The 12,529-nt window shown below is 40.8% G+C and overlaps 1 protein-coding gene across 1 annotated transcript; it reads left to right on the top strand.

Annotated features, from left to right (window-relative positions):
* The first annotated feature begins 5,125 nt into the window (after positions 1 to 5,125).
* On the top strand, positions 5,126 to 6,233 carry LOC100951751 (olfactory receptor 13A1). Its single transcript, XM_003803490.2, has one exon. It carries the CDS (start codon positions 5,198 to 5,200, stop codon positions 6,188 to 6,190), a length of 993 nt encoding a protein of 330 aa, XP_003803538.1. The 5' UTR covers positions 5,126 to 5,197; the 3' UTR covers positions 6,191 to 6,233.
* Positions 6,234 to 12,529: the final 6,296 nt, after the last annotated feature.

The following is a 12,529-nucleotide window of genomic DNA, read 5'->3' as shown; positions in this document are numbered from 1 at the left end:
TCCCCGTCTTTGGCTTCATAGATTCTGATTCCAACCAGTTTTTCTTCCTTTGCTCAGGAGCCTCTGACCAGGGTTGCTACCAGTCAGCCATCTTCCCAGAATCCTCTCCAGAAATCTTAAATTCATTTCTTTGACTTTCTAATTTAACATTCAGAGTTGATCATTTGACTCTTTACTTCTTTCACCGGCTCTTCATTTTTTTTTGCCATCCTGTGTAACTATATAATCATAGCCCTTTTCTTTGAATTTTTATTCTTGGGCAGAAAATGTAAAATTCACTCTCACTTCCAGTATTTTAAAAAAAATTCCTTACATCTAGTTTTCTTTTGCATATTTGTAGCAAATTGTTAATACAGAAGGAAAAACATACATTTATAAACACGTGCCCAATTGAGGGAAGAAGAAATAAGATATGGCTAACCTTTTGTCAGGCATTAGGTGCTGTGACATGAGATAAGTCTTTTCATTATCATAATTGAGTGCCAGAGAAGTTAAGAGATTCACTCAAAGTCATGCAATCAGTAGCTTTTGGAGTTAGAATTTGATCTTGAGTCTGTAAAGACTCTGAAGCCCATGTTACTGCCACTAAAGCCTGTGGGTAAGCCCTGAATGAGATAGAAGCTCCACAGACAGAGTGACCATTTCCCTTCTGGAAGTTAGGAAAGGGTTGGTAAAAGAAATGGAGTTAGATCTGGTGGTATTTGGATAGGGAGAGAGAATGGCTGGGGGAGGGAAGCACCCAGGAGGTAGGGGAGCCAAGGTGTGAGTGTGGCATGGTGAGGAGCTAGTTCTTTTAGGGGATGGCTTATGTAGACAAGCGTGGGGATGCTTGCTTCTACTGCTCCATGGAGACCTGTGGATAAATGTTAGCTGCCTGCCTGACACCTCTCTCCAGTTCATCCACATGTGTGGACACATTCTGAGCCCCTGAGCCTGGGTCTGCCCTGCCCCAGAGTCTGTGAGTTTCCAGCAGGGAGTGTCCTGCTGTCCTGTTTGGTCCTACACCCCTTCTCACACCTTTTGATCAGAAGTCTGAACTGATGTGAACCTCAGTGACATTCAGGTCTCCAGCAAACAGGCACTTGATTTAATTGCTCCTTCAGGGCCTACTTAGAGTAATCCTTTCCCTAGTGTCTCCCTCAGGCAGCGGTTGACATTGCTAACATTGAGTCACATATTCTTGGCAAGGTCAGCTTAAATATGGGAAGGAAACTACACTGTCTAGACTGTTCTTATCTTAGATTGCACACTGCCTTGGAGTCACTCATGTTTCTGACCTCAAATGTGGTCTACAGAAAGGAAATGGCCATACATAAAACCTAGTAGCTCCTGGGAAGCGAGATAGCTTTTTCAAGGTATTTATGAGTATTCTCAGGATGTTTCCTTCTTTCTTTTTTTTTTATTTTTTTTTTAGGATGCTTCTTTCCATTGAATGATGTAAAAAATTAAGAAAAGTTCTGCTCATAATTCTAAGTCTGCTTAATTTATATAATTAACTATGTTTATAAAAGACCAGATCAGTTTTGTTGAGCTGACCCAGAGTTGGTAACATTTGAATATTTCTCTCTGCATGTTATTACTGTTTGATTAGTAAATGAAATAAAAGAATAAATGGAGTGCCAAAATTGGGTGAGAGTTTCAGGTTTGCACTGAGAATCTCAATTATAAAATATGATCATATAAATTCTTGCTTTTTCTTTTTCTTGGCTTTTATTTGATATTTGATGGGATTACATTTAGCGAGAAAACTAATAAATTATACAACAAAGATTCTGGACTGGAATCCCGAAGTCTCTGAGACACCAGTATTGTAACTTGTACTATGTATGACTAGGGTAAGTCACTTGGATTCATTTGTGATTTTCCAATAAATAGGTGGGATAAGGTCATTTTCAAAATGTCTTTCAATGTAAAACTGAACATTTGAGATTTTGGCATGTTACTATTTTTAGTTTTTTATTATTGAAACATGTTTACAATAGAAGTATCTACCTTCATGTAAAATTAAAGGACATTGGATTATTCTATGGTATCTGAAAATCTTTGAATGCTTTTAGGGATAAAAATAATGACAGTAAACAAGTTCTCCATTATTAATTAAAAGACTTAAAAGGGTAATAATTATCCATTTGTGAAACTATGAACAATAAATGGAACTAAGAAAAAATTTTACTACAAATAAACTGTATTCCATGTAAAATTCAATCTATCTTTAGGGAAACCTCAATGAAATCAACTTTTTTATTTCAGGGATTTTGAGGGCATGTATTGATTGTTTCTTCAAAGTGGTAAAAAAATCATCCACGGTATGTTTTTATTTTCTCAGAAGCTTGAGAGCTAAAAGGTGATAAATGTGGAAAACTACCACTGTTTAAATATCCTATTGCTTTGCATGTGGGGAGGGGATCACTATGTTGTCTGAATGTAACATGTGTTTAAACTTGGCACTTGCTACCTGAAAGTGCGTTCTTTTTTTCTCACATCCTTGGTAATAATCTTGTGATGCCTGAGGAGACTTAAAGCCAATGACCTATGCATCTTGGGAGAATAAGGTCTTTGTTGTTATTTTCAAAAGAAGAAATAATTGGCTGAAGCCCAATGGAGATTTTATGGTTCTTCTCATAGGTTGAGTGTCTGCATCCTGATTCTTTGATTTCCTCTTGACTGGCTGAGGAGACTGCCCACCTGCCCTGGAAATCACAGTGAGTGTGTGACAGACCCAGCACTCGGCTGCTCAGGGAGTGCTCAGTGATGAATGGGTTTGTTTCCTCCTGGGCACAGTTGCCCCACACTGACTGACTCTGGTTTGTTTGCAGTGTGCACTGTAGGGTGAACTGTGATGTGATGCTGGCTGGGGGAGTCAGGTGGCTAAAATCCTATGGAGGACATCCGTGGGAATGCAGAAACCTCACACTGGGACATTAGTGGGACAAATGCAATTATGTTCCTTTTCAGCCTCATGGCAGTCCCTGAAATAAAACAGGAATCACTCACTTAAGCAATAACTATACTACGGTTATTTCTCCAGATTCACAACTCAGACCAAGCAAAAGTAATTATTCAATCTTTTTGTTCTAAACAAAAATGAAATCAGCTAGAGCATATTGTGTTTATTATATCCTCTAAAGTTGAGGTATCCTAATGCCTGGGAAGACACACGGATGGAACCCCATTGCTTCTGTCATCTTTGATCAGACTCCATGCTAATACAGCCTTACTCCTTGGAGTCATCCGAGGAGCATGGGGATTTTATATTCCTTTATTCTTCACCTCAGAAAATGGTGATATGACTCAGATTGGAGGGAAGGTTTCGTCATTTTACATAAACTTTTTAATGTTTTGGTGGTAAAAACACCAAGCATTTCTGACAAAAAAGAGAACTGTTAATTAAAAGTGAATATCTTCCTTAACTCTTTAATGAATTGAGTTGAAAAGAAAGGAAAAACACCTGGTTCATGCTGATTTGTCTTAAACAATACAGAATGTGTACTATCTTGAGAACCAAAGTTATTCTACTGTTATTTATGCTAGTCTGTTCTTTAGCATGATCACAACACACAAATTGTAGTGCCCACCACTGCCGCCAGTTATGCAGCTGGGTACCAAGAAGGGATGTCCGGAGACCCATGGGGCATATATGAACCATAGGGGAGGCAGCTGGGCAACCTGATCAAGCAGTGACATGTAATGGGCTCCAGGATGGAAGCCATTGTGGGGACACAAAGAAGAGAGTGGGCCATTTTCCTCAAGGAAGAGAAGAAGGGAAGGAGAGGAAGGAGGGGCTGATGATCCAGCTGGTTGATAAGAAGGAGGGCATTCCTGGCTGAAAGGCTTGGGAGAACAAAAGGAAGAAAGCCTGGTGTGGCCTGGTGCACCAGCCAGTCTGGGAGTGCTGGAGATGGGTGGGCCTGCAGCTCTGAGGGTTAGGAGGTATGTGAAGAGAGGCTGCAGAGGATGGGATGCAGAAGAAGCCACAGGAAGCATTTATTCTATCAGCAGCAGGGAGCCTCAGAAGAATTATTAGAAGGAAAATTATAGGACACACCTGGCTTTTAGAAGGATCATTCCATAGAAAAATCAGAAAATGCAGATGAGCAAAATCAAGGAAATTAAAATTGGTCATAATCTACCCCCACTGTTCAAAATCTGGTCTGTCACTTATCAGTTGTTCTTCCTACAGGTACTTATACAAGCACACTTTAAAAAAAAAAAGAAGCTCAAATGAGATCATATTGTACACATTACCTTTAATCTTTTTTCTCCCATTTTTAAAAGCATCAGTAAAACACTTCAAAAGCATTATTTTAATAACTCAAAGCATTATATTGTATCAATATGCCATGATATACTCATGTTGAAGAGTACAAGTTGCTTTTAAATGTTCGTTATTATACATAGCACTGCTCTGACACCTGAAAGATGTTTTGAATTATTTCCTTAGGATAAATTTCCAGAAGGGAGAGTTCCAGCTCAAATGAAATGCATATTTTATTTTATTTGTTTTGTTTTCATTTCACTAGATTTAGGGGTGCAAATGGATTTTGCCTACATAGATGAACCGTATGGTGGTGGCGTCTGGGTTTTTAGTGAACCTGCCACTGAAATCGTGTACAATGCACCCTATAGGCAGTTTTTCTTCCCTCACATACCTGCCTTCCATCCTACTCCCTTCGGAGGCTCCAGTGTGCTTGTACCACTTTGTGTGTCCCTTCATGCCTGTAGCCGTAGCTCTCACTTCTAAGTGAGAATATGTGTGTTTGATTTTCCATTCCTGCACTACTTCAGTTAGGATGATGGCCTCTAGTTCCATCCAAGTTGCTGCAAAAAATATCATTTCATTCCTTTTTATGGCTGAATAGGGAATACACATTTTATAAGGCCTGCATCTTTGCATTCATGCTCATGCTAGTCAATAGCGTGGTTTTCTAACTTTGCCAAATCATGGACGATAAAAAGTGGATCATTGATTTAGTTTGCAAAATGAGGCTGAATGATGCTTCACGAGTTAGTTTCCTTGGCCATTTGTGAACTGAATGTCCATGCCCTTTATCTATTATAATGATGGTGTATTTGTCTTAATTAATATGTCCTAGTGCATTTATACAAAATTCTTCATGCTGTAATGTGAGGTGTGACTGAAACACAGTAGCAGCCTTCCTTAGCGCCCCCTTTCTTTATCTCTCTAGCCCTGAAACACATGAAGCTGTGGGCGGAGATTCATCTGATAACCCCTCCAAACCCTCAGCCTCTCAGCCCAAAGACCATGAGTAACCAGACGCTGGTAACAGAGTTTATCCTGCAGGGCTTTTCAGAGCACCCAGAATACCAGGTGCTCTTATTCAGCTGTTTCCTCTCCCTTTACTCTGTGGCACTCACAGGTAATGTCCTTATCATCTTGGCCATCACCTTCAACCCTGGGCTCCACACCCCCATGTACTTTTTCCTGTTCAACTTGGCTACTATGGACATTATCTGTACCTCCTCCATCATGCCCAAGGCACTGGCGGGTCTGGTGTCAGAGGAGAGCTCCATCTCCTATGGGGGCTGCATGGCCCAGCTCTATTTTCTCACATGGGCTGCATCTTCCGAGCTGCTCCTCCTCACTGTCATGGCCTATGACCGATATGCAGCCATCTGCCACCCGCTGCATTATAGCACCAGGATGAGCAGGACGTTCTGCAGCATGCTGGCTGCAGGCGTGTGGGTGCTCTGCGCCTTCAATACCGCCATCCACACCGGGCTGATGCTGCGCTTGGATTTCTGTGGCCCTAATGTCATTACCCATTTCTTCTGTGAGGTCCCTCCGCTGCTGCTTCTCTCCTGCAGCTCCACCTATGTGAACAGTGTCATGATTGTCCTGGCTGACGCCTTTTACGGCATATTGAACTTCCTCCTGACGGTCCTGTCATACGGCTTCATCATCTCCAGCATCCGGAAGATGCTGACCGTGGAGGGGAAGCAGAAAGCCTTCTCCACCTGCTCGTCCCACCTCACTGTGGTGTGCATGTATTACACCGCGGTCTTCTATGCCTACATAAGCCCAGTCTCCAGCTACAATGCAGAGAAGAGCAAGTTGGCTGGCGTGCTGTACACCATACTGAGTCCTACGCTCAACCCCCTCATCTATACGTTGAGAAATAAGGAGGTCAAGGCAGCCCTCAGGAAGTTTTTCCCCTTCTGTAGAAATTAATTTGTGTTGTCTGAAGCTCTTCTCCTTGGAAATTTCAGTTTGAGTGGGGATTAACCTTTCTTTGAGGCATCTGAGTGGAACATCTGCATGGATGAGCTTGGAGAGCCAGTGTTCCAAACTGGCTGATGGGAAGATTGTGGCTGGGTGTGACCCACAAACCTCTGAGATGTGGGATCTCACTGTCTGCTCCCACGGTGATGTCAGTGCTAAATTGAAAGGGGGAAAAAAGCTTTTTGGGAGAAGAAAAATGCTCCTGTGTTTTGACTTATAGCCATAGCAAATGTTTTCCTTTTTATTATTTGGGGTGTGCAGTGTTCAGGGTGCATATCCTGAAGTTACACTTAGAATTTAGGTGTGTAAGCCTGAGAAGATTTAGGCAGAAACGTGGACCCCACAATGCTTGGAGGATTGTCAGATTGAAGAATTGCTTTAAGGTGACCACTAGCCCCTAGGAAACCTTCTGCCCTCCCCCCATTTATCTTACCTCAGTTCTCTCCTCTGGAGCCAGTTGGACCTTGAAAATAGTTTGATTCTGGGTGGTGCCTGTGGCTGAAAGGAGTAGGGCACTGGCCCCATATGCCAGAGGTGGCAGGTTCAAACCTAGCCCCGGCCAAAAACTGCAAAAAAAGAAAAAAAAAAAAAGTTTGATTCTAATGAAAACTGTTGTTTCTGGTTTTACCTTTTCTTCTCAAATAGAGAAGTCTGAACTGATGTGAACCTCAGTGACATCCAGGTCTCCACTATTTTGCTTTGAATATAGCAATTCTAACTTTAACACTTAGAAAAATGCCCAGGATTTCTCATCCCCCCCTTGACCTTTTTCTCAGATCATGAGTGTCTGACCTACCTCACAGGACTGAGAACACACCACTTCTATGATTCCACTCTAAGAAGTTGTACAGCATTGTGTGATAAGGCATTGTTACCCTTTCATTGTTTCAGAATAAAACTTGGCAAACAAATCCTCTGTATTTAATGAAGACAGGTTTGTTCTTTGTGCTACTACAAACTGTCTGGGAAAATCCATTCTCTTTATCATGACTCACTAAAGATGAAAAGTAACTTGCGAATGTTTACCTGTATCTTTGGAATTGAACAAAAACATATATAGTTTGCCATTGTAGGTGGATTCTGAGAGTAGAGTTTGAGATTTGATTTAGAAGGGATGAATTGTACATGGTTTTTTTATCCAGTTTTCTCATTAACCTTCATCAAAAGCATATTGATTTTGAACATGAAATTCAAGAAGTTGATGAATTATGGCTGACTGTGGCCTTGTCATACAGATTGTTACAGATCAGGTTTCATGTTTTCTAATTCTGACTCCCAAATAACATGTTGCAACCCTTGGTGGTCTTGGAGACTTTCCAATGAATAGTGCTTTGAAAACTACCACCAATGACCCTGTATGATTATTAATTGATTTTTCAGCATGCCATGAAGAGTATTTTATTGTTATTCGTCTTAGTTGCTTACACTTTTTACATTTCCTACATTTTATGATGGATTTAAAAACAAAAAGCAATTGGACAAGTATTGAGAGTCTAAGAGAACATTACTAGTCTGACAACACAGAAATATGAGATTTGATTTCTACTTTTACAAAGTTGGTAATCCAATTAAATGCACACTAGCACCTATGATGATGGATATTTAAAAGAAAGGCATAGAGATTGGTTCTTTTGGGTGTGGTGTACTAGTGCTGTAGATACTCAGAGAAGAAAGAAGTGTGAGTATGAAAAGATCCCTGAACTGGGGCAGGGGGGTGAGGGAAGATCTGGGTTCAAGTGCAGACTCAGAAGCACTCAGCCCATAGGAGCCATCTTTTCCTTCTAAGTATGCTGAGGACAATAAACCAATCTAGATATGCTATAAAAAGTGAATGAGAGAATGAAGAAAATGGCATCAAGTACTATGTAAGGTTAAGACTTTACTGTTGGTGAGTGATCACTGAGGAAGCCTGACTATCACAGGTCCTCAGTACAGCTTGGCTCAGGATGAGGTTTGTTGGCGTGGAAGGGTAAGTGGGGTTAAGTGGTGTGGGACTGCCCAAGTGGGCCCATGGGCAGTTGTAGTCTTAGCTCTAAAGATGACCCCAGCAGTTTCTGATGCAACCAGCCGATCCTGTTTAGAAACACGACACTATCTCTACACAGGGAAGGCAACATGGAAGAGTTCCTTGGCAGAGATGGATTGCCAAATTTTCCTTAGTTCTGAATTTTCTCCCAGCATCTGCAGGCCCAATATATTTTCTTGTTCTTAAAACTCAACAGGTCCATTTAAGTCTTTGGATCATTCTTTTTTCTCTGGTTCAGCTGAACCTCTCATCATGGATTCTGATCATCTTGTGCCTTTGTGCTCCATGTGACCAGCAGGTCTCTTCCTCTCTAGCTATCCTGGAGCAGGTAGAGTGTCCTTCCATGTGGAATGTTGTCTTGCTTAGTGTTTGCCTTCTTGGGGACAAATGCATCCTTTTCCTCCAAGAGGACTAACAACTAAGACTTTGTTCATTTTGCAGGTGGTCTTTCAAGGAATGGTGCCAATTTGCCTGCCTCAGCTGAGCCTGAGAAGCAGCCCTTGCTTCCCTGTGATGTTATCTCTTAACATTAGTCTTGTAGTTTAACACACAAACTCATGACCCCACAGGCTTCTGGCAGGCAGTATCTTCTATGACTTACCATTATCAACCATTTAAGAGCTGTGGAGGGGAAGTGATACAACTTCTTTTTTATCCATTTCTCTGTGTTTTGTCTTTGATAATGTGTATCACTCAAGGAAAGCACGTACATTCTTTCAAAGACTTTCCAACCTCAAGTGCTTATTTTTTTGGCCTTCCTGCTTCAAGTGGACCTCCTTCAAGTGGTAAAACCAGATTGCCAGCATCAGCTACCAGGTAATGATGGGTCTGCTTGATAAAGGTAATATATGAGCCTGCAGTGCACCCAGCTGCATGTCTGCAGACACTGCTTCGTACACTGAAATCATAGCCAGATTTCCTTTGACCTCAGACAAGAAGATAGTTATATGTTTGTGTGGCATGCCTGCTTTCCTTCCTTCCTTCCTTCCTTTTTTTCTTTTTCTGACAGAGTCTCACTCTGTTGCCCCAAACTAGAGTGGTGCAGCATCAGCCTAGCTCACAGCAACCTCAAACTCCTGGACTCAGCACAAAAATAGAGGCATAGACATATGGAACATAATAGAAAACTAAGAAATGAAACCAGTCTTTTATAGCCATTTGATCTTTGATAAACCAAGCAAGAGCACACACTGGGGAAAAGAATCCCTATTCAATAAATGGTGCTAGGAGAACTGGATATCCATGTGTAAAAGACTGAAACTGGACCCACACCTTTTATCCCTTGCAAAAATTGACTCAAGATGGATAAAAGATTTAAATTTAAAACATGAAACAGTAAGAATATTAGAAAAAAAGTGTGGGAAAACTCTTAAGAATGTTGACCTAGGGAAAGATTTTATGAAGAAGACTTCCTTGGCAATCACAACAAAAATAGCCACATGGGACTTAATTAAACTGAAAAGCTTCTGCACAGCTAAGGACACAACAATAAAGCAAATAGACAACCTTCAGAATGGGAAAATATATTTGCATGTTATAAATCTGATAAAGGCTTGATAACTAGGATCTATAGAGAATTCAAATTAATCAATAAAAAAAGAAAACAATCCCATCTATCACTGGGCAAAGACATAAACAGAACTTTCTCCAAGACAGACGAATGGCTAACAAACATGAGCACATTCTCATCATCCCTAATCATCAGAGAAATGCAAATCAAAGCCACCCTGAGATATCACTTAACCCCAGTAAGAATAGCCCGAAGTTGCAGATGCTGCTGGCATGGATGTGGAGAGAGAAACATTTCTACACTATTGGTGGGACTGCAAACTAATACAGCCTCTTTGGAAAGAAGTACAGAGAATCCTTAAAGAACTCAAATTAGACTTCCTGTGTGATCCCATAGTCCCATTATTAGGGATCTACCCAGAAGAAAGAAATCATTTTATCATAAGGATGTTTGCACTAGATTGCTTATTGCAGCTCAATTTACAATTGCCAAGATGTGGAAACAACCTAAATGCTCATCAACCTAGGAATGGATTAAAAAACTGGATTATATGTATACCACGGAATACTATTCAGCTATACAAAATGGAAACTCTTTTGTATTAATCTAGATGGAGCTGAAACACATTCTTCTTAGTAAAGTATCATGAGAATGGAAAAGCAAATATCCAATGTACTCAATTCTAATTATGAAGCCAGTAGACAGTATAACACACACCCACATAAGAGAAAAATCCAATTCAATTCAAGTTGGGGGGAGGGAAAATGAGGAAGGAGAGAGTAGGGAGGAAGGGAGAGGATTGGTGTGCTCCCACTTAATGAGCACAATGTAAAGGTATATGGCAAACTTTTTGGGTGTGGAACAAAGCTAGAAGAGGGACTCTAGCTAACAAATGAAAATATTGTAACTTAGTTGTTTGTACTTGAAAAAACAAACAAACAAACAAGCAAACAAACAAATTCCTGGGCTCACATGATCCTCTTGCCTCAGACTCTCAAGTAGCTAGAACTACAGGCATCCTCCACCATGCCTGGCTAATATTTCCATTTTTATGTATTTATTTATTTTTTAGAGATAGTCACACTTTGTCACCCTCAGTAGAGTACTGTGGCATCACAGCTCACAGCAACCTCCAGCTCTTGGGCTTAGGCAATTCTCTTGCCTCAGCCTTCCAAGTAGCTGGGACTACAGGCACCTGCCTCAACACCAGGCTGTTTATTTGTTGCAGTTTGGCTGGGGCTGGTTTCGAACGCGCCACCCTCTGTATATGGGGCAGGTGCCCTACTCACTGAGCCAAAGGTGCCACCATAATTTTTCCATTTTTAGTGGAGATGAGGCCTTGTTCTTGTTCAGTCTGATCTCAAGGGTTCCTGAGCTCAAGGGATCCTCCCACCTTGACCTCCCAGAGTGCTAGGATTTACAGGTGTGAGCCACTGTGCCTGAGTTATATGCTTCTGTTTTATATTGACTTTCTTTATTTTCTTTTTTCAGTTTAGGAATTAATCTTTGGATGCAACTACATCAGGGTTTGTCAACCTCAACACTGTTGATGTTTTGGTCTGGATCATTGTTGTAGAAGCTACCCTGTTCAGAGTAGGGCATCTAGCTGCATCCTTGGCCACTACCAACCAGATTCCAGTAGGATCATTCCAGCTGTGACAGCCAAAGAGTATCTCTAAACATTGCCACATATCTCTGGCTGCAGGGAAGGATCACCTCTACATGAGAACCACTGAGCTATAGCAACCAAAGGTGGTCTTTCTCACACTTCAAAAGCTGTATTATTGCTGTCATGCCCCTTCCATCAGTATGACCAGTGCCTCTAGCAGACATGAGAACTATGTTTGGCTCAGCTCAGTGGTGCTTTCATTTCTTTTATTAGCTTTTTATAGTTTTGAGAGAGGATACTCGAGAAGGGTGAGGTCTAGAAGAACAGATCTTCTCAAGGAGACCACAAGGATACACCTGCAGGGTCCTCTCAATGATGACTCAGCTCTTGGGAATTTATAAACTTAACTTCCTGGAACTTGGAAATTTCCACTTTTGTGAAATCTTATAGTTCTGTCGGGGCTGGAATAGCATCTCCCGCTTGATTCAAACTGGCCATTGAGAAGGGTACCTATGGATTGGAACTTTTTGACTGTAGATAAAAAGGGAAAGACCAAGCTAGTTGGGGAGTGCAGCCATTTGGAATTCTTCTATGCCATAAGCTCCTGGCTGATGAATAAAGCCCTTCCTCTTATAAACATGGTGTTTGGGTGCTCTTTATCTCCCTCGGGCCTTGTTTTCCTGCAACAGTTTTAGTCATACAAGTTCACACTGAAGTATTTCATTTTTACTTAGTAATTGTAAATAGCATTGTCTTTAGTTTTAACCCACATGTTTATTGTTAATATACAGAAATAAAATTAATTTTTTGTATATTGCTCTTGCATCCTGAAGCCTTGCTGAATTTACTTATTAGTTATAAAAGTTACATTTTTTTTTGTAAATTCCTTGGGATTTTCTAAATAGACAATCATGTCATCTTCAAATAGGACAGTTTCACTTTTTCCTTTTGATCTGTATGTTTTTTATTTTCTTTTCACATCTTATCGCACTGGCTAGATTTCCTGCACTATGTTGAATAAGAGTAGTGAGTAGACATCCTTGCCTTGTTCCTGATCGTAGGGAGAAAGCACCAGTGTTTCACTATTAAGTATAAAGTTAGCAGTGTTTGTTTTTTAAATTTCAGATTAATATGAATGTACAA

This window comes from Otolemur garnettii, unplaced genomic scaffold, assembly GCF_000181295.1.
Source record: "Otolemur garnettii isolate 467f Iridium unplaced genomic scaffold, OtoGar3 scaffold00315, whole genome shotgun sequence".
NCBI classification, from domain to species: Eukaryota; Metazoa; Chordata; class Mammalia; order Primates; family Galagidae; genus Otolemur; species Otolemur garnettii.
The sequence above is the reverse complement of the archived record's forward strand: the minus strand, read 5'-3'. Positions and strand labels throughout refer to the sequence as shown.